At 42.5% G+C, this 26,505-nt stretch overlaps 2 protein-coding genes across 8 annotated transcripts in view; both read right to left on the bottom strand.

Annotated features, from left to right (window-relative positions):
- Positions 1 to 2,288, bottom strand: part of fynb (FYN proto-oncogene, Src family tyrosine kinase b) — an 81,226-nt gene extending 78,938 nt beyond the window's left edge. For 3 of the 6 annotated variants that reach the window (XM_073855523.1, XM_073855524.1, XM_073855525.1), the window contains exon 1: positions 2,054 to 2,258. The gene's annotated coding sequence lies outside the window, so the exon portion shown is untranslated. Of the gene's footprint in view, positions 1 to 2,053 lie in introns of all 6 variants that reach the window. The other 3 variants (XM_073855518.1, XM_073855520.1, XM_073855519.1) reach the window with 2 other exon arrangements.
- A 19,081-nt stretch (positions 2,289 to 21,369) lies between these two features.
- Positions 21,370 to 26,505, bottom strand: part of LOC141350427 (solute carrier family 22 member 6-A) — a 36,861-nt gene continuing 31,725 nt past the window's right edge. For both annotated transcript variants that reach the window (XR_012358534.1, XM_073855517.1), the window contains 2 exons: positions 24,140 to 24,352; positions 21,370 to 21,846 (listed from right to left, as the gene is read on the bottom strand). Coding sequence is in view for 1 of the 2 variants with exons in the window: in XM_073855517.1 (XP_073711618.1) it covers positions 21,822 to 21,846; positions 24,140 to 24,352 (238 nt within the window). In the remaining variant the exon portion in view is untranslated. The remainder of the gene's footprint in view (positions 21,847 to 24,139; positions 24,353 to 26,505) is intronic.

Here is a 26,505-nt window from a genome sequence, read left to right as displayed (position 1 = left end):
TGGATTTGGGACGGTACACCTCACAGAAAACGTGCAGATAAAAAAAAACTGCACGTGCAGAAAACTTGCATTTTAGATGTTTAATTACCATTTAGAGCATTGGATTCGCTAGACGAGAGCTTAATGTTCTTATTTTTATGAAAAGCTCCGACTCATCTAGACAGCGCCAGTCACTTGCTGCGTCTCACTTCATCCAGTTGTGGGTCAAACAGAAATTGCGTGTTGCCTTAATCGCGCGTTAATAAAATTAGTGCCGTTAAAATGAATTTGCGTTAACGCGTTATTAACGCGTTTATTTTGACAGCCCTAATATATATATATATATATATATATATATATATATATATACACTTTATATGACACTTTATATGAGATCACATTTTAGGTTTAAATAAACACGGGTTTATTGTGTTATTGTTTGTATATAGTAGGATATATAGATATTTTTTGCAGGCTAGATAGTTTACAGCGTGGTTAAAAAAGTTAAAAAAAATATTTAACTGCTTTATTTTACAATTCTACATGAAATAAGTAATAGTGCTTTGCCAAACTAAAAGTGTTTTGCCAAACTAACCGAGACCGGGCCTTACCGATCCGGCTTTTCTGCCGAGGCCAACGTACCCCCGAGTCTCTTAACTTTACGGTCCGGACCTCCCGCTAGCTTCTAGCAATTAGCACGCGGTCCACAAGCAGTATACATCCCACGCCGGGTCCAAATGTCTGTCATTTGCGAAAATAATGCATTTGAAAATGTTTTATAACGGGGATATGTTAGCATTGTCCAGGGAAAACGAGTGTATTGTTGAAACTGCTACATCACAATTTACTCTGGAATCTTTGTGTGTCATGATGAGTTTCTTCTCCTGTAGTGTACTTATTAGTGATACTTTTCTGCTTGATTTGTCTGTTGGCAACATAAACCGTTAATAATAATATATAAAAATAATAACACAGTATGGTCTGTACTGCTCACGACACCACTGAGCACGCGCACGGGGACATGACGTTAGTAGTGGGGCGTGATCAAAGGAGCAGCAGCTCATAAATATGTAATGACTAGCTCAAAACGGCACAATCTGAAATGCACTGAAACAGAGGCTACTAGAGATGGGTAACAATCTTTTCCTACAAGCTATTTCGAGCAAACAACTTTTGAAACATGCTTTATGGAACTCATACACCTATTTAACTTGTGGAAAAGCAGTCATAATATGGGCACTTTAAGTGTAGTTACTGGGTCGATTAGTTACTTTTGAGTGTTACTTTTAAGTAGACGTTGCAGCTGTGAACCATGATTTTCTGCTTACTAGAGGAAGTCAAATACAGGTGGAGTTATGGCGAGAGACAAACTTATTTTAGAGTGCATTAGATTGAACAAACACTTCAGTAAGCCCATTGAGTGCAGGAAGATCAGTGTGTATCATTAATATGTAATCAATGCATTACTGTAAATGGATACTTTTCTTCAAGTTCATTTTGGTTAACTTTCAGGAGTACCTAACACCCACCTTTTTACTGCAGCGATACATTAAAAGCAAACCAACTAGAACTAAAACCTCCAATTTAGATTTTATAGGGGATTTAAAAAACTGCATGACCAATCGCAGCATGTAACACAGTAACAAAAGATCTATGGTAATGTAATGCAGGATTAAACGCAGACCATACATGCGAGCATGTGTGCGTGCGCGTGTGTGTAAATAAACACGTCTGAAGCTGAAGGTTTTGGCGGAACTGATTGATGCGGACTGCAGGTTTGTGCCGACACAGCAGAATGAATGAGGTCAGCATGAAATGAAACCAAATATAAAAATATTCGTACAACAGTAAAAAGCAACATATTGTGTCATCAAATTGCTGCACGTTACTAAGAATCCACAGAACAAATTCCATCAAACTAAATCACGCCTGGTAGCACATGTCCATCAACATCCATGCATACATCGACTTTCAAACAGATAACAAGGGTACTTATGAAATACATGGATGGATGGCGAGCACGCGTCCATTTCTAATAAACTACAATGACCAGCAAAAATAATAATACACCTACCAAGATGATCGCCTAAAGTCTTGTCCTAATGTTTTCCATGTTGCGCAAAACCAATCGTAAAACTCCCCATGATGGTGAAAAATCACTGGTAATCAGTCAAATAAAAAGTAAATAGCGTTTTTAGCGGGATATTACTCACTCGTACAATCGGCTCGCTGCTGCCTGGAGCAGACGATGATGATGGCGCAGCGCAGCGGTCGCATTATGAAACTCAGTGGAGCTGAGCTTTGATTGACAGCTCCGTTCACCAATAGAAAACCCGAGCCCCCACTGAAAGAAACCGTAAGCATTTTGTTGGCTGCGGGAGCTGCCAATCACATTCAAACCCCACCCAAGAGTGTGTAAACGGGGATAGACTGACCACGACAGACAGGCAACTTAGTACAAATGCATGTTATTCCAGTGTTTTCATGTTGTAAGTCATCAAAAGTGACTAGAAATAATGGAAACCATCCATTTTTGAAATTTCACCCAGTGAGGTCCTTCTCTGATTTGGTTTCTTGGGATGTATTCATCTGGTGTAGAAAGCTGACAGTTCTTCTGGTACCATGTTCGATTCACAAAGAACGCCCGCTTTCAAGCCATATAGAAAGTTTGGACCATGTTGGGTAATTTTTTATAGAGAGAGCAGGCCCGGTACTAGGCTTGCTGGACTGGGGGGAAGTCAGGATTTTTGGGTGGGCAGCCACTTCTTGACTAAATGATTCATACACTAAAATTATGGATGTTTCAATCCAATATTATTTTGCATATGTCTTATAATAAAGGGCCATTTATATGTCCTTTTGTGCACGTTCAAATTTTAAAAGTAGATGCGATTAGATTTATAATGATTTATAATTGTATAATGATTACAGTTAATGTAGTTTTACACATTAAGTCACAGTTAATTAAATCAGGCAAGCAGGTGATATGAATGCAAGGCTTTACATCTATATTTTATTAATGTGTACACTGCATTTGATCTATTAAACACTTGTTAGGCACTTTATTTCCACTTCTCAAACATTTTCTTCATTTAAAATAAATGCATTTTCACTGTGATATGTGATAAGCTATATTTTCATTCATTCCTGACCCTATCATGCTGCTGCAGCAACCTCAAATATCACAAAAAAGCACAACGCTCTAAATAATCTATTTTAAAACATCATGAAAGCAGTTTGACATGCATGACAAATTCGTCAAAGTTTATCCTGTTTGCCTAACAGCACCAGACAAAAGCACAAGCCCTAAAATACTGTATTTGCGATGAAACCAAAGATAAATCACACTGCTTGTACATTCATAACACAGCAAATTAGATATTATAATACAACGCAACATTATAAAATACAACGTTTTAATTTACAATGACCTTGCGGAGTGACAGCTTCTCCTGAACCTAAAAGTGTGTAGATTTTTGCGTGTGAAGTTTTTTTCAAACGCGAGCTGAATGAGCTGAATGAAGATGACAAAACCGCTAAAATTTGATTTTAAAACTGCATGCGATGCTCAGCTGTTACAATACTGTATATTTTACTGTATAACCATCTTATACAATTTATATTTACTATATAGTATGCCACAACCAAACTGCGTATTCCAATTTTAATAAACAGAACTACATCTAAAACAAACACATTAAATGCTGCTGGAGAATTGGCTGTTGTATTTGAATGAATAAATAATTAGGTGAGTCTAAGAAAGGATAAGGGGCTATTTTTTTTACTGAAAACAAGACAAAAATGGTAAGCAAGTGTTTCTCAAACTGTGGGGCCGCATGATTGTGCCAGCCCAGCCAACATTGCAAAGTGGGGCCCATTTTGGTTTTACGTGGGCCCTATATGGGTTTGTCCATGGGTTCCACTATGGCCCCACATGGATCAGCCCACATGAATTTGATATAGATTCCGAGTGGGGCCCAGCTGGGCAACATAGGACCCTTATTGCCCCCACTTAATGAATCCCACATGTTTTATACCAGGGCCCAGTATGGGTTTTTAACCCTTATAAGCTCCTATTTCCCTGGGGGTAAAAATGAACCCGGAAATAAAAGGGTGATTACGAAAAATATATAACTTTTTAATGATACAAATAATATATCTTTTTTTTACTTTCCATCTATACAATAATGCTGTGTTTTGGGAGATATGAAGTACTTTTGTACCTGTTTACAACTCAATTCCTCAACTACACCATTAGCTTGCCTGTAAAATATCAAATTTTTATGAAAAATAAATTATGATCTAAATTTGATTTAAATTGTTTTTAGATATTGATCTAGATGTTATGTGTTGAATTTCGACCATTTGGTGTTTAGAAAAAAAAAACAGTTTTATGGTTACAGTTTAGGAAATAAATAATTTTGACCAGCAGATGCCCATAGAGACCCATTCATTTTACTGAATGTGGCCAACTGCTCAACATCAGTACTTTAGTGAAACATTTTTTGAATTTATGTTTATGTTACCCTCCTCAAGTCTGGTAAGCCTGAGGGAGTAAGTTGAATGTACCACACTGGCCAGCACTGTAAAGTAATAAAAAGAGACACTGTAAAACCGGAGTACTGGCTGCAGTCATTGACAATGTTTAATTGACTCTGACTCGCCCAGTTCATCACCTAGAAGCCAATTGTCCAATTGTCCCCACAAAGATAGGAATACTAGTGTTTTTGTGACCTTGTGGGGACATTTTAATGTCCCCATGAGGAAACAAGCTTATAAATCAAACAAAATGATGTTTCTTGAAAATGTGAAGTAGTAGAAGGGTTTCTGTGATGGTTGGGGTTAGGGAATGGGGTAGGTTAGGGGAATAGAATATACAGTTTGTACAGTATAAAATGCATTACGTCTATGGAATGTCCCCACAAAACATGGAAACCAGAATGTGTGTGTTTGTGTGTGTCTGTTTGTGTGTGTGTGTAATTGAGCATGTCTTTTCTATATTGCATTTGTGCTCTAGTACCAGGCCTAACTTTCGGTGTCAAAATTTTCAGATTTATTCTGGATGCAATGATTTTATTTGATGAATAACAAGAATATGAATTTCCCATATATTTCAATTGGGTTAATTTTTACCCCCAAAGGGTCTCTTTTGGTGAATTTTTTTACACCTCTTTAGAACGAACAAATCAAGCCTAGTTTTTTATATGGATCTTGACAGATAATCTGTAAAAGTCAGAAAATCTTTTTCCACTGAGATGAAGGGAACCATGTTTTTTGACTAAATAAAAGTGGCTTGGGGTAAGATTGACCCCAGGGGACTTATTAGGGTTAATGGGTATTGTACTGGTCCCTCACTGTGTAATAATTATACCTCTAATGCTTAATTGCAATTTACCTTATATATTTATTTAAATAATATATTTGATTGAAACCAATAACCGATAAAAGCAACAATTTCAGTTCGGTAAATATCAGTTTTCAGCATTATTATTCAACATTTCATTCATAACATCATAAAACATGAAGGAGGTGCAATATGAAAAATCTAATAGAAAAACTGTAGAGGTTCAGTATATCAAACTACCTATTTGTCATTTTATTACAATTTCAACACTAAAATAATAATCAACATTTTAAAACTGCTAATGCAGGTAATGACTAACAATTTAAAACTAAAAACAAGCAATGAAAGTTAACTCTAAAATTGCTGGGGACACAAAAACAACACAAACATTGCTCACTGTTCTGGAGATGGTCTTAATTCTGATCATTTAATCTTTACTTAACAGTTTTATGAAGAACGTCCAAAGCATCCACAGCCAAGCTCATTAAATGTCCTTGCACATTTGCTTTGATTCACCGCTGTGCCGTACGTGAACTTGCACCATAGTACACTGTTAACCCAGATATTGTCTTCAAATCAATGAAGTAAACATCACTTAATATTTTGTGTTTTGAAGCCAAAGCTTAAAGGTCACGTTCTTTCTGATCCCATTTTTTAAAGTGTGTAATGTAGCTATAATAGCATAAATAATACCTGTAAAGTGATAAAGCTTACAGTTCACGGCCAGGCACTATATTTCCTTTAACAGAATTCACCTTTCAAAGCCTACAGCAAACGGCCGTTAAAATTGTCAAGTAACCATTATTTCTTTTTTTAGAGCAACAAGTTTGCTTAATTTTTTAAAGTAAACTCAACTTACAGTGTATTACATTTTCTAAAAACAAAACTGGGAAAAAATAAACAAGTGTAGCTATACAAATGTTTTCAATAATGGTTGTGAGGGACTCCTGCTGAAACTGTCTCCTTGCGTCTGGGCGGGAATTCTTGTAGTTTATGATAAATTTATTTATATAGCACAATTAATTACCACTTTCATCGACCAATGTGCTTTCCATTAGGTCATTAAAAACAGAAAAAAACACACAACAAACAAACAAATAAACAAACAAACAAAACAGAAAACTACTAGAATAGTTTAATTGTTTATAATCTTATAGTTGTCATTTTAAAAGTCTGCATATTTTCAGTAAAGATTATATGAAATATGATATATTATGTGAAGAAATTTGCAACTAAAATCATCAGAAGCTGGACTTCTTTGTGAAGCGTAATGAGTCGTAGCAGTGAGCAGGTCATAATGATGTCTTCTTATATGAAATGGATGCAACCCTCACTTAGAGGGACCAATCTGCTTCGATAACTACTAAAACGCCAATGAACTTGGCATTGAGATATTTGCATAATGCTGGCGCCGCCCCGCCAGGTGCGTATATAAGCACCAGGTGCAAATATGGAAATTAGCTTCTTTTTGCTGAGAAAGCTGGAAGAATGTGACCGGCCAACAGCAGGGAGCAGCACCTGTGGCGACGGGACGTGACGTCTCCGTTCCCTCCTTCAGGGAACGAGGGTCACATCCGTAACCGAGACGTTCCCTTTCAGTCGGTCACTACGACGTCACGTTGTGACCGACGAATTGGTAATCCCTACCAAAACGCCACTAGGGGCTGACCTCTTCCAGTGTCTGCAAAAAGCCCTCCAATTCCATTTAAGGATATGGAGAAATAGGATTAAGGCAGAAGGCCGGGCACTAGATGTTCTTTTAAGCCCACAGAAGTGCCAGCGACTGGGAAGTGCCCTAACTGAGCGGGATAGGAACGCTGCGAAAGCAACCGCCCCTCTTAAGGGGTAATGGTGGACGAAAAATAACTTAGTTGATAAAGGACAACCGTGGCTGTGTAAGCAAAGCAGTGCTCTGCTAAGGGAAACGTGGGTTGGTAGGATTAACCCCACGGGAAATACTCACAAAGGAACCCTGCTAGGGGACGAAATGTGGATGCCCGAGCCAGACACGTAGGTTCGCGAGGATACAGCTAGGGAAAGGCTGACAGCCAATGCTCTGCAACATAGGCTGCCAAGGCAGCGGAGGAAGAACAATCCAAACCATTACGCTTTTTTGTTCTGATGGCCTTCGGACACTGCTATGGAGCATCAGTCGGAGGCTGCAAGCCGACCTGCGAGTCTGCTCTCCGTGCTCCCCCTAACGAGGAAAGAACACAAGAGGAGACAGGCTCGATACGAACACTGTAAAATCTAATGAACGTATTAGGTGTCGCCCAACCCGCAGCTCTGCAGATGTCTGTTAGCGAGGAACCACGAGCGAGAGCCCAAGATGAGGCAACACTCCGTGTGGAGTGCGCTCTCAAATTAAATGGACAAGGAATACCCTGCAGATTATAATCCAGGACGATAGTATCAACTATCCAATGAGACATCCTCTGCTTAGTGACAGCTTTCCCTTTCTGCTGACCACCATAACAAACAAAGAGCTGGTCTGAGGTCCTGAGGCTTTGCGTGCGATCCATGTAGAGTCGCAGTGCGCGTACGGGGCACAACAAAGCCATGGTTGGGTCTGCCTCCTCCGGCAGGGTCAGAGTTTTCATTGATAAAAACTTAAGACTCACAGACTGCAAAGGTTCGAACGGGGGACCTGCAGGGCTTTCAGCACCATGGACAGGTCCCAAGGAGGAATAGAGGGAGGGCGCGAAGGGTTCATCCTTCGAGAGCCTCTTAAAAACCTAATAACTAAGTCGTGCTGGCCGACCGATCTGCCGTTGATAAGTGAGTGATGAGCAGATATAGCGGCGATATCAACTTTTAATGGTGGAGGGTGACAGCCTACGCTTTAACGGTGTTGAAGATATAAAAGCACGGTATTAATGGGGCATTCTCTGGGTCCTCGCGTTGCGAAGAGCACTAGGTGACGAAAATGGTTCCATTTAAGCGCATAAGCCTGTCTTGTGGACGGTGCTCGTGCCGCGGCGATGGTGTTAGATACTGCTTGAGATAAATCACCTAAACCTGGCGCGCGCTCAACGACCATACATGAAGATCCCACCGGTCGGGGCGCGGGTGCCATAATGTGCCCTCTCCTTGAGAAAGAAGGTCCTTCCTCAGGGGAATCCGCCAGGGAGGGGCTGTCAAGAGGAGCATTAATTCTGGAAACCAATATCTGGTCGTCCAGTAAGGCGCAACCAGTAAAAGGCTCTACTCGTCCTGCCTGACCTTGCAATTAAGCTCACTGAAGAGAATGCGTATTTGTGCATCCCCCGCGGCCAGCTGTGTGCCAATGCATCCACGCCGAGGCTGCCCTCGGTTAGTGAATAAAATAGGCAACAGTGGGTATCGTCCGGCGACGCAAACAGATCTATCTGCGCACCACCGAACTTCTTCCAAATTAGCTGAACCGTCTGGGGGTGGAGTCGCCATTCGCCGGGGCGCGCAGCTTGGGAAAGCGCGTCTGCCGCTGTGTTGAGCGAACCCGGAATGAAAATGGCACGAAGGGACCTCAGATGCTTCTCACTCCAAAGGAAGAGATGACGAGCGAGATGCGACAGGTGACGAGAGCGCAAAAACCGCCTTGTCGGTTGATAATGCAACAGTCGCAATGTTGTCGGTGCCAACTAATACATCCTTCCCTCGCATCTCCATAGCGGAGCGTACGAGTCCCAGATATACAGCCCACCGCTCGCGGCAGTTGGGGTGCTATGCACACCCCTGAGACTGCAAACCCGTCATACGTGGCTGCTCACCCAGTGCTGGGGGCATCGTATGTTTTACAGAATGCCAGGAGACCCGACTCAGGGGCATATCTTGCCCTCAGAAATGCTGGGTTGACCACAGGGTAAAATTGACATGACATGCAGGTGTAATGGTTACACGGTGTATGCCGGTGCGCCACGCTCTCCTCGAGACTCGATCGTAAAGCCAACGCTGAAGTGGTCTCATATGGAGCAGCCCGAGCGGTGTCACAGCCGCAGCTGCTGCCATATGCCCCAGGAGCTTCTGAAATTGTTTCAGAGGGACCGCGTTCTTCCCTCGAACTGAACCGAGGCAAGTCAGAATTGACTGGATGCGCGCTTCTGTAAAACACGCCAATAAATCGATCGAGTCTATTTCCATACTGAGAAAAAAGGATCCTCTGCACGGAGCAAAGTTGCTCTTTCCCAGTTGACCTGACGATTTAAACGAGCGAGATGCCGAAGCATTAAATCTCTGTGTTCGCGCACATCTGCCAAGAATGAGCTATTATAAGTCGACGTAAATATAAGCAGAATGCGAACAACGCTCTCTCTCAAAGGTTTTAATGCTGTGACTAGCACTTTCATGGAGCCACAGGGAGAGAGAGACAGCTCAAATGGTTGTACGCCCACCCCATTGATATGCCCACCCCATGAACGCAGAGCGAAGAAACGGTCTGAGGCAAGGGGAGATAGACACATGAAGTACATGTCTTACAGGTCTAAGGCTGCAAACTGATCTGAACATTGAAATACGGGCCTCTGCATTATCATCCTGAAGGATCTCATTTGTAGAGCCGGTGCGTAAATCAAATCGGTCGTAATCCGCAGCGTATTTTGGGTACTATGAGATAAAGGCTGGAAAACCCTATCATCATCTCGGTAAGAGGGACCAGCTCGATACGTCCTTCGCCAGCAGGACATCGACTTTTGCACGCAGTACATGTGCATCGGACGCTTTCACTATAGTGAAACGAATGCCCGAGAATTTGGGGGTGTGCCGTAATTGTATTTCGTAACCGAGGCGGATCGTGCGTAAAACCCAACAAGACGGGCTGGGAACTAAAGCCAAGCACCCAAAAACCAGTACGAGGAGAATTAACGGCACTACCGAAGTACCCGCGGTGAGCAGCCGAGCCTGGCAGGTGTAACTGCCGGTGTGTGTACTTTGCGAGCACAAACATCTACAGTGAGTTTGTGTGTGACACTGACCTGAGTCCGCTGAGGGTGACGGTCGTCTGGTCTCCTGAGCGGAGAGCGCAGACTCCGGTGAGTATGATGGTCCTCTGGTCTCCTGCGCGGAGAGCCTAGACTCCGGAAAACACCTGCTGGCGATAGAGGAGATATAGGGTGAGCTGGTGTGTGCCCGCTCAAGGCTCTCTCCATCCTCCGGAGACCTGGAGAGGGAAGAGGAATGCACTCTTATGTGTGGTTAAGTGGGTACAAAGGATTTTCCACCCGACCCTCAACCGGGGGAAGGAGCAGATATCCGTCTCCTGAAGAGTGATCCTCTCCAACTCCGGGTCGCCTGTCCCGGGCCACTTAAACTCCCGATTGTCACAGGAAGCGGCTAAACGGGCGGGGCGAGCTGCTGACGACCGGTTCCCCTGTGCTGCCAAGATGGGGTCTGAAGAGGGGAACGGAGGTGGCCGCCGCAGGACGCAGATGGCAAGAGGCAGACTGAGGAGCCGGCGTTGGTGGACCAAGGCAGCTCTCTTCCACCGGGGCATGACCTAGGAGATCGCCTCAGTCTGCGCCGCGGAGCTGTAACGACTCCCCGGGCTCGCCGAAGAGGCCGGTCTGTGAGACAGGAGCATTTAGGAAGTTGTTCTTGTCTGCATCCGTCGTGTCAGCCAGACACAGACAAAGGTGGCGATCTTGAACCACTGTGGTGGACATCGCACGACCGAGGGTCGTGGCCTCCCTCGCGCAAATCTCTAAAGCCTTCGCTTGGTGAACCTGCAGCAACGCTATTGCGTGCAGGGCTGAAGCTGCCTCTCCGCATGCCTGGTGGGCAGCACCCGTTAAACCGGACGACTGTCTACAAACACGGGAGGGAAGGGTTGGGCAGTCCTTCCAGGAGGCAGCGGTGGCCGGACGCAGCTGCATCGCAACCCCCTGCTCCACCGGAGGGATCCCCGTGTAACCCTTAGCGGCTCCGCTGGTGAGGGAGGTGAGGGGTGAAAGCTGAACGGCCGCAGACGGCCACAAATCCCATGTTAGTGTCAGCTCTTTGTGCCGTCGGGAAAGAAAGGCACAGGAGGTGAGGACCGAGAGGCCCGAGCAGCTCCGAAGTACCAATCATGCAGGCGGGACGGTTCGGACGGAGGGGGGTTAACCCCTCCAACTCTACCGCTTTCGCTGCTCGAGCGGGCACGGCCGCTATCTCCAGAACGACTATGCCTCGGAGGGAAAAGTGGGCACCCCTCTGATGCTGCAGAAGTGATGGGAACAGAAGGAGGTCCAATGGATTCGGCATAAATCGTAGAACACGACTCTGCAGTCTCCACCGGAGCCTCAACTGGCTGAGGATGAGAAGGCCGGTAGGTGGAGGACGCAGAAACTACAGTCGTCTCTGCAATCCAAGAGGGTTATGCTCTCACAGAGAGAACAAAAACTCTCCACGAATGCAGCCTCGGAGTGCTCGATACCCAAGCACGAAGACAGCGCTTGTGACCATCACTGGAGCCCTTATACTTCTCGCATCCAAGATCGCACGGACGAAAAGCCATCCTGAAAAGGACGCTGATCTCCGAGAGAGTGGCTGTCTTTAGGTGCTCAGCTGATGATGCGCACAGGAAGAGGAAACGCACACACAAAACAAAAAAGATGCAGAGCAGTGGAATACTGCGAGCGTCCGCTGTGTTAGTACTGCTTGTCAATCAACTTCAGCAACCGTTCCCAGAAGAGCAAGTAGCTTCTCAGTAGCAGATAATACCAGCTTTCGAAGCGAAAAAGCTAATTTCCATTTTTGCACCTGCTGCTTATAAAGGCACCTGGCGGGGCGGCGCCAGCATTATGCAAATATCTCAATGCCAAGTTTATTGACGTTTTAGTAGTTATCGAAGCAGATTGGTCCCTCTAAGCAAGTTCCCAATTCGTCGGTCACGACGTGACGTCGTCGTGACCGACTGAAAGGGAACACCTGATTCCACTCATCAGACTCCTTCCAGACAATCAACCAAAAGTAATTATTTCAACAGTTTGAACGTATAAAGATTTATTTCAAGCATAAAATTATTTTGCCCACGTAGGTCCTATGAGGGTCACATATTATCATCCAACATGGGCATACTGTACAGTACCTATATGTGACTCACATGGTGAAACCCACATGGGACCCACATATATTGCCCATGTTAGGCCCATGCCCACATGGAACCCATGCTGCCGAGAACGGTCCCACGTATTAATGTTGGCTGGGAGGGGGGCCCTAGTTTTATGACATATTATAAAATACATTAATTTATCATAAATTCTGGGTAATTTAACCTCAGAAAAATAAAGCTATTAACCAACAGCAATAAATTGTATCATTTGATATGTTTTGATTAATTCAAAGTTGATGTTTTAAAATGTTTTATGTCATACATTTTTTGAGGGGGCCAGGAAGGGCACAAGGGGGGGTGCATTGTACATGTCACAGGCCGGAGCGGACCACTAGTGTCGTGAGTCACGCCCCTACCTAAGGTAGGTCCCAAGAATACCCCAATGACCAGACACACGAGAAAGAGTAAGTACCTTAAAAAAATATTTATTTAAATTAATTAAAATGGTTTGGGGAAGGGAAATCTAAAATGACGTCTTCTGGGTTCTAGGAGGAGATGGGGCCAGAGAGGACTGGGCGTCAAGGGTAGGTATACCTACAGGGGGGACGAGGGACGGAGCTCCTTCGTCCCTTTTGTAGAGGTGTTATCTCTCCTGAGAGGCCCTGGGTCCCTCTCGTTGGTTTTGTTCACTCGTGGCGCCCTTCTCTTCTCCTGAAGACAAAGATGGAAACACACAATGAATATTCGGGAAGACTAAGAGCGACTACCTGCGACCTGGTGAGGGATATGTTCCTTGGGTCTGGCTTGTAAATGACTTATTCCTCCAATCTTTCTCTACAGGTCGCTTGGACGATGTCTCCCCTCCTGTAGGCACGAGGTAAACACAGTCCACTGCGCAATTAAGGCTCCTAAAGACACAGGTAAGTAGCAAGGTGAATATTCAACTATGTCTAGCTTGTAAATAACTTGTTCCTCCAATTTTCCTCTACAGGGCACTTGGGTGACGTCTCCCCTCCTGTAGGCTCGAGGTAAACACAGTACACTGCGCAGGCTCCTAAAGACACAGGTAAGTAGCAAGGTGAGTATTCAACTATGTCTGGCTTGTAAATGACTTGTTCCTCCAATTTTCCTCTACAGGGCACTTGGACGACGTCTCCCCTCCTGTAGGCTCGAGATAGACACAGCACACTACACACGGCTCCTGAAGACACAGGTAAATAGCAAGGTGAGTATGGCCTTTAGCTTGTTTCAGGTGCTACTCTCTATCATTGCTGGATCGTTCCGTTCTGGGCTTACAGGGCTTACGAGATAAGTATAGCTCTTAGCTTGTTTCCGGTAATACTCTCTATCGTTGCTGGATCATTCCATTCTGGGCTTACAGGGCTTACGAGGTAAGTATAGCTTTTAGCTTGTTTCAGGTGCTACTCTCTATCGTTGCTGGATCTTTCCGTTCTGGGCTTACAGGGCTTACGAGGTAAGTATAGCTTTTAGCTTGGTTCAGGTAATACTCTTACTCCCGATGTCGTCCTGGGGGAGGGGTTTAGATAGAGCCGCCACACCGGGTCTGCGCTGTCCGACCGACACGCCCGATTCTTGTTCCTTCTACGAGCCAGACAGAAACCTAGATCTGAAGGGTGGACAGCTGAGCTCACTCCACAGTACAGGACATGCACACAACGGTTAGACTTGCTCGTAACAGTTTCACTACTCCCCTTCACAGTATGGCCTCCCCCACAATACCTCAGTCGTTGTACACACTCTGCTTCCTTCAGGCTAAACACAAGGGCTGGAATTATAGGTGAGTAGGTACAGAATGGTGGTCACCGCCACAGCAGCTCACGTGACATCCAACAGGGACTTGCTTGACCTAAAGGGTGAGTACAGACAACAGGAGACATGGCACAGCACTGCAAGATTTCAGGTGCCCACACGTCAAAAGCAAACTCACCCACTGCAATACACACACTTCAGTGACTTATTAAGGCCAATACTCAGCACTTGGTCAAGGTCCGCCCTGAAGGGGGTTTGGGGTCGCTGACACAGGCAGTGGTCCGGAAGTTTATAGCACCCACACTGTGATATTCGTTGCCCTATAATCCTTCGGCTCACCCACCCGTCTCGTTCTCCATGGTGGGGCCACTAAACAATGGGTAAATACTCCAACACAGGTATTAATATCCGTCTTTTGATATGACAACAAAGGCAACCAATCCGCTGTACTCACTACTTCCGTTGTATTTATCTCCTCTTCGTCGCTCTTTCTCCTCAGACAACTCTCCAGCCGCCCAGAAGTGCTGTCGCGTTTCTGCCCTGGGATTGTCTTTCCACACAGCCTTAAATACAGCATACACACAACTGGTGAGTACATACTCCTTAAACTTCACTTTTGTCAAACGTGCTTCGGTTATCAGTCTCCAAGTGCTTTGTCCGCTTAGCGATTCCTCCAATATGCCTCTGCCTGTTTGCCTCGCCTCTGTAACAGAACACACCATCTCACCCGTAGTGTTTCCTTTCAAATAACCAACACTTCCTGTATCTTCCACGCTCCCTTTATACTTCTCTCAGTGTGCAAACTGCCCAGTCGGCGATCACCACGTCATCCTACGCACCTGCTACGAATTTGCGCTTGATTTGGTTGCCCGGGGTTACCCGGAAGTGACGGGTGTTCACACCATTCGGTCCGGGCGGAACTTTTCCTCATACTTTCGGTTCCGCCCTAGAAGTCACTCCGTGACATACACATGTACACAAGGGGGGGGGGGCATGCCAAAAAAGTTTAAGGACCACTGGCAGAGAGTTTGACCCATTTGCTAATATGATAATTAATTTCATATTAAATTTAAACAGTACTAATAGTATTATTATCAGAGGTATAGAGTACTTGAGTAATTTTACTTGATTACTATACATTTTTGGGGATTTTTACTTTACTTGAGTACAATTAAAAATCAATACTTTTACTTAATTAAATTCTTTTAAGAAAAAAAGTACTTTTTACTCCTTACAATTTTATTTACAGTCAAAAAGTACTTCTATTTTAGAGATCTGTTTTTCCTTGCCCGCCAAAACCAATTGAATTGCGCTGATGGCCAGTTTAATTTAAATGTTATTTATTCTGGAGCCTTTGGACCACACTAAGGAATTGGCCAACAGTTCATCTAATGATTAAGATTTTTTCGCTTCTTTGAAACCGACAGCCTCTCAATCAAGACTAATACCTTGTTCACACTGTCAGTCCAAATCTGATTTTGGTGCATATCTAATTTGACAGACTCACTGTTCACATTGTGTATCACATCTGTTCAGATCCAATCTGTGCATCCTGTAGCCATTTTCCGGGTTATCTGCACTGTTATGGCAATGATGTCACGCTGGCACGACAATCTGCCTCGACGTCTGCCGTGTTTTATGTGACGTGAAAGCATGACGTAACCGAAAAGCTACACAATTGCGATCAGGGCGGTCAGACTGAAATGAATTTCTGGAAATGTGATTTGAAAAGGATTTCAAACCATCTCTGGATGTAGCCTAGCCTGCATGCCAGCCGATCTTAGCCCCGCCCACAACATTTTGAGAACGGGAAGATCGGTCTGGGGTTTCTGCGTTGAGGAGCTACTATGCTAGACCCAAAGCTGGTCGAACCAATCAAATTGTCAGGGTGGGCTTTATACGATGATGGACAGATGATCAACAGTAACGTAATGAACCACGTCACCAAAGAGCGCGTGTGTTGAATCAGTTTACAACGAAATGGCTGCCGCTGTAGAATTCAGATGTTTGGATTATGACATTGAGTCTGTTCTAAAAGATATCGACAGAGCATTGATTTTAAAATGGGAACAGAGAAACACGAGCAAGGCATTTGTTGATGTTTTTGCCGTCCTTCCTACGGGATTCGGCAAAAGTTGGTCGCAACTGAAACTGGTATCAAGGCGATGCAACTCGGCGTGCATGACGAGATGGATATAATTAGCGGTCGTTGCCAGCTTCTTTTCGGAAGCCCGGAATCGTGGTTGCTGAATAAGTAGAGGGACATGCTAGGCTCCAATATTTTCAAGCCAACGTAATGGGTATCATCGTGGATGAAGTTCACCTAATGGTAAGAGATAGTCTTACTGTATGACTTAGTAAATACTTAATGTTGTGATATAAACAAAATGTTGTAAACATAGTAGGTGTTGATGTACGTTGCCAACTCAGACTTAGTATAATCACAATGTTAGTGTCATTGTAGCGAAATAACTAGCAGTTCGGTCAGGCTGCAAAAGACGTAACGTACGTCACACACTCCGTTGCTCTGATTGGTCGTAAGTCTATCCAATTAAGTGCAGAGGCATTTTTCGGTTGAGACACGCCTCATAATTATAGCTCAATGGAGCGGTATCAGACTATAGTCGCGCAACTGACGTCTTCACCTTTTGAATCCCACCTCTGCAACCCGGCCGCGGCGCGATTAACCAATCCGCACCGGAGCGCGGAACAGAGCGATCACACTTGTCAAACAAACCAGGCTTTGGGGGTCAAATGCGCCCGATCGCAGTTTGGTTTGGATAGTGTGAGTGCGCCTAGAGTATGGTGTGCCTCCAGCGACACAAGGCCGACACAAGGCAGGCATGAGGCTGAGGTCGGGCGCAAGCTCTGATTTTAGAGATAGAAGTAGCTTTTGAAATACCTAAGCATCTTATGGAAACTACCTTGTTCTTAACATCATCACTTTCAATAAATAGAATACATTGACATGTTTTTCATTGTGTAGAATAGATGGACCTGAAAAGCAGACACAAGGCCAAATGAAATGTTATCAAACACGGGGCAGGCCCCTTATTATTTATTAGAAATAAATGTAAATACCTTGTTGGAAAGGTCCCAAAAAATTTCCAATCAAACTGACAAAGAATATTCTTTGTCTGTGTAATGCAATATTAATTATGTGTTCTGATTTTGTCACACCACAGAAAATGTGTAATCAGCCAGCCAGCTCGTTGGATCAGACCACACGGGCCAGCCTTCGCTCCCACATACATCAATGATTTGTTGCCGGTTCACCGCTTTTCGTTCCTTGGACCACTTTTGATAAGTATGTTGGTTTTGCCCGATCTATGTGCAATGTCCTTTATAAATTTCTTAAATTATGTTCCAGTTAAACGGCTCTAATTTTGTGATTGATGTAGTTCCTGAGGACAAATTTAATGTTAATGATCCGGTCCCAAACCGAAACCGCCCTCCAGTTCACCATAACATCACCCAGTGTCTTCCACCTTGTCTTACCTTCACCAGTGCCCAGTTCAAACCTCTGAGATCTGCAAACGTCTTCACCAGATGGCCGTTGCCATTCCTGCCTCTGTTCCCCGCGAGCCGCAGACTCGCTTATCTACTCCTCGCGAGATGAAGACTCGCTTCTTTGTTTCCTGTGAGCTGAAGACTCTCTTATCTGTTCCCCGTGAGATCAAGATTCGCTCTTCTGTTCCCCGCAAGCGGAGGACTCACTTTTCTGTTCCCAGGGAGATGAAGACTCGCTTTTCTGTTCCCCGCGAGATGAAGACTCGCTCCTCTGATCCCCGCGAGCCGAGGTCTCGCATTTTTGTTCCCAGTAAGATGAAGACTCTATTATCTGTTCCCTGCGAGCTGAAGACTCACTCCTCTGTCACACGTGAGATAAAGACCTAGCAAATTATGTCTAGTCTGGAAGATACTCAAATGATGTCTGTGCGGGCGGCTGAAATCCCCAGTCCAGTTGTGTACGGTTCCATGGTCCCTGTTGCATCGGAGGTATGTCCTTTGAGTTCCATGCTTCCCATGTTTCCCATGGCCCAGTGGTGTACGTGGTCTGCTTCCTGCTCTTTAGATTCCTGTGAGAACTCTCAAGCGCCTGCCTGCGCCTCCGTGGCCACCCGAACTGCCTGCGCCTCCGAGGCCACCCGAACTGCCCGAGCCTCCGAGGCCACCCGAACTGCCCGCGCCTCCGTGGCCACCCGAACTGCCCGCGCCTCCGTGGCCACCCAAACTGCCCACGCCTCCGTTGCCACCCGAACTGCCCGCGCCTCCGTGGCCACCCGAACTGCCCGCGCCTCCGTGGCCACCCGAACTGCCCGCGCCTCCGTTGCCACCCAAACTGCCCGCGCCTCCGTGGCCACCCGAACTGCCCGCGCCTCCGTGGCCACACGAACTGCCCGCGCCTCCGTGGCCACCCGAACTGCCCGCGCCTCCGTGGCCACCCGAACTGCCCCCCCCCTTCGTACAAGCCTATGGCTGATACAGATTTAAAAGCTTTGTCTCTCAAGACCACTTTTCTTTTGGCTATATGCTCTGCTAAAAGGGTAGGAGAATTGTATCCGCTATCTATTAGTGATGATTGTTTACGTTGGACGCCGGATGGCACAGGGGTGACGCTCTGGCCCAAGCCTGCCTTTTTACCTAAAGTACTTAATCCCCAGTTCAGGAATCAGGTTCTGGAGGTAGTTCAATTTCAACCCCCTTCACAGGCAGATCAGCAGAATTTGCTCATCGTGTCCAGTAAGGGCATTGCGCTCTTATGTAAAATTTACTCAGACCTTGAGGAAGTCTCATTCTCAGCTTTTTGTTTGCTATGGAAAGGCCAGATTGGGGTTGCTACTTTCTAAGCAACGTTTGTCACATTGACTGGTTAAGGTTATTTCCCAGGCTTTTACAGGAAGAGGCTTACCAGTCCCTATGGCAGTGGTCTCAAACTCCCGGCCCACGGGCCATTTGCACCTTTCAAAAATATAACATAATCTGGCCCTCAGAAAGATTTTAATCCACTTTGTTTTATATTTGTATGATTTTTTATTTAAACGTTCAAGTGTTCGTTCACATGTCGCGTCTAACAACATGTTAAAATGAGTCAAAGTGCCCAGGTTAAGAAAAGAGAAAAGATGAGGAGAAATGTACAGAAGATAAAAGTGTGTATATTGATATATATAATGAAGTATAATATATTATTATGTAGCTTACTATTCAATTACACATAGAGCAATATTTTTTTCTGTCCAACTAGCTTGTATAACATGGACTACCCATTCAAAAGTTATGGGATCACTTTCACTTATTAATATTTTCCCACATATAATAGAAAATTCAATAAAACTGAAATAACAAAGAACATAATCATAGTCAATACTATGACTGAAAACAATCCAAAATAAATCAAAACAGAAACACTTACTGGTGGTAATTTTTTATAATAGTTTATAAATGTATACAAGAATTAAATTTGTTAGTTTAGTGCAAGGTTATAATAGGTCTTAGTTAAGATAAGGTTAAAAAAAGATTTTCTTAGGCTACTTTTATAAAATAATGTATATTCAAAAGATAAAACCACTGCTTATATATTTTCAAGTATTATTATACATTAAATAATAGAAATTAAACTTGACATTTACAGAAATATTGTACGTTTTTGAACGTTAAAATAGCTCTGCGGCCCCCCAATGAAATGTCTGTATTAGAAATGGCCCCAGGCCAGTTTGAGACTCCTGCCCTATGGGAACACTGGCCCACTCAACCAGAAGTGTAGCTACCTCATGGGTTGCACTTGAAGGAGTTCCAGTGGGGGGGATTTGTGCTGCAGCATCATGGTCTACAACACCATGTACATTTGCAAAATTTTAGAGTTGACGTAACTGCCAATACGACTTTCAGCACTGCAATTTTGATGTCTGATGCCCAGCGAGGATTGAATAATTCAGAGTCTGTAGTTCCTCGCGACCCTGTTGATATGAGTCATCCTATTGAACCGTAGTGACGGTCAGAGTGAGGTCGAAACAGATCGTAAGTCATGAATATAACTATGGATCTGTGAGACCGAAGGATGACCGTCACTATCCCTGTCGCTCGGAACTCTGGGCATTAAAGGTAAGAGAACGAGCTGGAGGTTTAATGCGCCTTTTATAGCGCGTGGCGTTCCACTTCCGGGGTCATGGGCATGACTTTGTTTACATAAGGTCTCAAAAGAAGGCAGAATGAAGGTTATCATTCTGTTGGACCGCAGTGACAGTCAGAGTAAGGTCGAAACAGATCAACACTAATTGCCTTCCCCCTGTGATGTGATAAAGCCGACAAACTGTGCTCTCACATCAAGGGCTGTTTACACTTGGTATTAAGATGTGTTTTCGTCGATCGGATCACAAGTGGACATGAGAGACACATTATGTTTACACCTGGTATTTAAATTAAATCCGTCTCTTTATGATCACTTTTGACCGCTTCTGTTCTGATTATTGTGAGGGGTTGGTCAGTCGAGTCTGTGGGTGAGTCTCTCCGCTGTCATTTAAACATGAGCAGGAGTAATGAAGAGTTTATATGGACGCGAACTAATATTATGTCAGAGTCTGCTGCTTGTGTAGTAAGTAAACATGCTGCACAGTGTTTTGTACATTGACAAGTCATGTCAAAAGAGATCTGTGGAACTGTGGAGATCAGCTGCTTTAGTTTTCTCAATAAAAGGCTAAAAATAGCGCTGTTCACCGTGTGTTCACGCCAGAAGTCAGAAAATACATAAAACATCGTGTTCAGTACCTCAGATTAGATAAAGGGGTGGAGAGAAGGTGGTCTCCTGTAGCTGTTCAAACACATTCAACCACATGTGCGCTTACACTACAAAAGCAATCTGATGGAAAGGGTTTTCGACTACCTCTGAATGTGGTCGAAAGTGGACAAGCTCAAAACGTTTTGAACACCGTTTACACCTGGCATTAACATTGTCCACTTGTGATCCGATTGACGAAAACGCATGTTTATGCCAAGTGTAAACAGCTCGGATGAAAAGCCTTTTTACTTTCAGCTATTTCATGCCTGTAAAGATAGGTGGCGCTGATGGACAATGTGCTCCACCCCCGTGCACACACTGCAAGTGAGCAGCTAAGCAGCGTCCATCTGACCTTCACTATAGAAAGAGCTTAACAAAACCTATAGAACTACAGGCAGAAAACTGATCAAAGGAAAAGAGAAACGAGCAGTGCAGATTAGTTTCTTGTTGTTTTTTAAGAGAAGACGTAGAATTAAATGCACAAGACGATTCACAGAATGATATAACAACACTTTATTATTATAGTACAATAAACATGAGTTTAGATGTAAGAATTCACATTGTTATAGTTTAACTATAAAATCATCTGATGTTCATTCACCTGGTGCTAGTCATTGTTTAATGTTGTCTCCAGTTAGCTCCGTGTCTGCTCTTGTATGTTTTGCCTCGTTCTGCCTGTTTTTGTGTATATTTAATAAACTTATCTTAACTGTAATTGGATCCTCACTCGCCTTTGTCTTGAATCACAACATAAGGCGTCCACGGGTGGATTATTTTTGAGTAATTAAATGGCCTGTCATCAATTATATCTTACAACTTCATTAAAATAATCATATTTAAAATGCCAGTCGTAGTCTGCTGTTACTGGAGAGTGTGTGGAATGACTAGAGATGCCCATGTGCATGCAAAATTCTGTTCCTCCTCACTAAGCAATCTACAGATACGTCTTAGATGTACACCAAATCAGTGTTCCTGCAAAACAAATGGTCAGAGAACACAGACATCACCCAATGTAAAAGAAAGACTTTATTATGCAAATTGCTAGGAAAAAACAAAGGACACCTTAAAATAAAGGAATCAATTCACTAGGCTACTTGTTCTGTGTTTCCCTAGCTATTATTCAATCATCATAAGGTTAACATAGTAAATGTCTATTTTTTGTTTAATTGGACGCATTGGGTACTAATCCAGGCTGGGTAACGCAAAACTGAAACAAAGTGATATTGTAAAACATTTCCTCGTGGATATGATTTGGTATTCCATCCTTTCGCCATCGTGTCTGTTCCGTTTTGAGGAATATGTGTTAGAGAGAGAGAGAGAGAGAGAGAGAGAGAGAGACAGACACACACCGCCCGAGACCAAACGAGTCTGAATAAAAAGCACAGACTTAACATTATGATGGGCTCCAGTATAAAGAGAGCACTTTAAATCCTGTTTTCTACAAAACAATCGCATCTTAATGACGAAAGTGTGCCTTGGCTTTGATCGCTGAAAATACAGTGTGAGTGAGTGCTTTTTGGGGAGTAGGGAGGGGAGGCAATTGCACTGGGGCACGGTTTGGTTGGGTTAGCCCTATCTGAGTACATTGACCAAAGTCACTGTACTTTCTACTGAGAGCAGGATGAAGACGATTAATGTTGTGGAGATGAAAATATGCAGAACAGTCTACACTATTTCTTTGAGTTTCAAATGATAAAGTACTATTGAAGATGACACATAAGTTTTTAACCTGTGAAGAAATAGAAAGAAGAACATTTAAACTTAGCTAAGTTTACTAGCCAACTAGTAGAATCTCTTTTACCACTGTTTAATTTTAGAAAATTTGATGTAAACCACTGTTTAATCTCAGCTACACAATCTGAGAGTATGGTTGGCGGAAAATTTAGAAGTAGGTTTGGAGCAGGGGTAAAGCTGGTTTTCATCTGTGTAGCAATGAAATTGTATACCATATTTCCTAAAGATGTTACCAAGCTGCAGAAGATAAATAATAAACAAAAGAGGACCCAGGACTGAACCCTGAGGAACTCCAGTAGCAATACAGAAAGACTTTGAAGTGTATTGTTTCAACTGTACAAACTGAGCACGTCCTGTTAGATAAGAATAAAACCATAGTATTGTATCTGATCAGTAATTTACTTTGTTCTTCGTGATCAACAAACAAACAAAAACAAAAAAATACTTTGATGGCATTGATAAACCTGTGATGGTTTTCTGTGACGGGAAAGAAATATAAGCCATCAACATCAAATAATTTACGTGAGAGGCACTTGGGAGACGGTAAATGACCACCGGTTGCTTGTTCTCCCGACAGCATCAAGCTTCTGTCATGCTAACACATTGACCACAGCAGAAACTTTCCATTATTTTACTCGAAGCCAACGAAAATCGAGCAGGACCAAAACATTTTACAGCTGATCGCTGTCAAAAAAGTTCAGCGACGACTTCCCAAGGATGACAGCAGCAATGACAGTATTCTTAATATGACAAAGTGTTTTGATTAATGCCATTAATGTTTATTTTTATCAGTGTATACTACCACTAGTCAACTAAATGAATATAACATGGCAAAGATGAATGCACGGTTGGAAGTTTAATCTAAGGGAAATGTCATTTTGGACATTCTGTGATCTAATGTAAAATTGTTGTTCATGTTCTTGTTCATGATGACATTTTCTTTTGTTGTTGTAATTAGCTTTAAAGCATTAAAAAGATCACCTGTTGAATTCATTTTGGAAGCGCTGACTGATTTAATGTATTTTTGGTCCAGTGCCATATATGATATTAGTATTAGTATTGACCAAGTTCAGAGGCTGTCAATGTCGATCAACTTACTTTGTTATTTGTCAAATATTCCACTTCTTCAAATATTATGAAAAAATAATCATGAAACACCTGCTGTCTTTCTGTAGTACTGTAAGGCATACAAGGGCAAGAAAACATTTTCTATGCTAATTTGAGTAAAAGAATACTAAATTACCCAACATATAAGAAACACAAGAGGTGGGGACAGATTATACAATAAGCACTGCCTAAATTCTATCTAACATGTGTAGCATAAACATTCACATATGTGATCCTGCCTGTTGAAACCAAGCTAAAATCTCATCTAATTCTAAGATAACAAGCATCAAGTTAGGTTTTAACCATTGATTTCATTTTAATTTCAATATTTGACATGAACTTAGTCATTATTAAAGATGTCAAGGTTATCTTAGAATGCTCTTTACAGCCATAGGGTGCAGAATTTTAAGATTAAGCATCTCACCTGACACCAGTGCCCTCCACATCATCTATAGAGTCTGGCAGGGGCTTATGAGCTGTCTCAGGCAAAAACATGGTAAGGGCAGCACCTATTAGTGGGCACAGGCCAAACACCACCATGGGGGCATGATGACTGATGTTCCTCAATAGGGAGATGATGGGTGCAATTACTCCACCTACCCGAGCGCACATTGAACACATACCTATGCCGTTTTGTCTGTAGAAAGCAAGAGAAAGAACTTATATTGTTACCACATCTAAACAAAACATTGTAAAGTATTTGAATATGTAAAGTGTATTGTTATTCTACAGTCTTGTGCAGCAACTATTTTAGTGGCTACTTTAAAGGGCTAACATTACTTTTTGGGTCATTCTACAAAAAAGGTGAAAATGCTTGTCCCTTGCTTTTGCAGACCCCTTAATCATTTAATTTGACCCAATAATCCCATAATGATATATATTTAATAAATATAGACTGTCCTTTAAAGCAACACCAAAGAGTTTCCAAAAAAGTTTCAGTGGTTCATCCACTCAAAACAGGGTGAACGGCACTTTCACATTTGCTTTGCAGCCCTCTATCGGTCAAAACCGCACTAAAGATGTTTCCAACCGCCGGGTCGCGGTCCTGTAGTTCGAGTGAAACCTACAAAAACTTGCTTTATGGCAGACCTACAATCCAATCAAAGACAGCTATGCTGCAGTATTTACGACAGTGGTAATGAACAATTGCGCTTCTAACCTGTAGGGGGAGCAAAGAGCAAAAACTCTTTAGTGTTGCTTTAAATGATGAGAGAGTTTATTTATTTAAATTTTTTCCTTTTTTAAACTTTTTTTTTTAAATGTCTGGTCCTGAAAATTGCCATGTCCCTTTGATCATACATGGAAGTTGAACTGTGTACTTATTATTTAAAACCATGTTTTTTATAAAACATATCTAATTTACATTTACTTTTAACCCTGTATGAATTTACTACAACACTGAAATGGTAAAAAATACACTATTAATATGAGTAATATCAAATAAATATTTGTCCACCAAATGTATGTCACTGGTGTTACCCAAAGCACCTTTATTTTGAAACAATGCATCAGCTCTTTGAAGTTTTTCATGGGTCAAGAGGTCAGTGGAAGAAGTGCAGTGGAGGAAGGCAAAAGGTTTGTGAGATGTCTTACCTTATTTGTCTAAAATATCATGATATATCTAAGAATTTTGAGATAAGATTTTTTGGATGTCATTAGTGTTTTTATAGCTGGGAGTGTTAAGATCTTTACATAAAAATACATTATACTGAAGAAGTATGTGATTGTTACATCTCTGATGAAATAGCAAATGGCAGCCATTTTGTTAAAATAGTTTTTTTTCTGTAAATTGTCATTGGTGTTACCGTAATTGGTGTTACCGTAATTGGTGTTACTTCTCTAATGAGTACTTCCTAAGCACTATTCCTATAACTGACCGACATAAAAGCATGAAAACAAAACAAGATGGAACATTTTTTAAGTTTTATCATATTCATTATCTATTATTATATTCTAATTTTGTCATTGGTGTTACATTGTGTCATTGGTGTTATATTATGTCATTGGTGTTAAACCAAGTTTTGGTGTTATGAATGTATTTTCTTGTACTTTCTAGTAATATTTTGTTGTTGATATGGGATGTAAGACATTGTTGATAATTCAGTCTTTGCATCAAAGCCTTTTTTGGTTGAATATTTTTGTCAAACTAAGAATCAAATAATTTCATACAAGATGAAGAATTTAATTAAACAAATATTAATAATCAATTATTTTCTTTCTGTTATCATTCCTCTACTCAACCTTTAACTAAATACACAAGCTGTAATTCAGTATCAACATTAATGTTGTTTAAATCACAGGTAACACCAATGACAAATAAATGACTCATGGATTCTTGATTAAAATGTATTAAAAAGTTAAAAATAGATTAAGCTCCCCGTTTTGCGGATTCATATATTTGACAAGTTAGTTAGTGCTATTAAAGAAGTTTTGGGTATGTTGAAAGAAGTTCATTTAAGCAGATTTCCATCACCCGAATTCCACCTTTTCTGTAGAATGACCCTTTTACAAGATTTAATATAAGTATCAGTTTTGCCTAGAATGTGTCTATGAAGCTTTAGCTTAAAATACACCACAAATAATTTGTTGTAGAATGTCCCAAATGCCCTTATTTGGGCGGGAGCAAAAAAGTGCTGTTTTCATGTGGTGAACCTTTAAAGGCGGGGTGCATGATTTTTAAAGAAAAACACTTTGGAAAAGTTCGGGCTGGCTACCAAAACACATTTGTAGCCAATCAACAGTAAGGGGCGTGTTTACTAACCAACATCCTTGCCTGGGTTGTGATGTGTG

This window comes from Misgurnus anguillicaudatus, chromosome 18 (assembly GCF_027580225.2).
Source record: "Misgurnus anguillicaudatus chromosome 18, ASM2758022v2, whole genome shotgun sequence".
Taxonomy (NCBI): domain Eukaryota; kingdom Metazoa; phylum Chordata; class Actinopteri; order Cypriniformes; family Cobitidae; genus Misgurnus; species Misgurnus anguillicaudatus.
The sequence above is the reverse complement of the archived record's forward strand: the minus strand, read 5'-3'. Positions and strand labels throughout refer to the sequence as shown.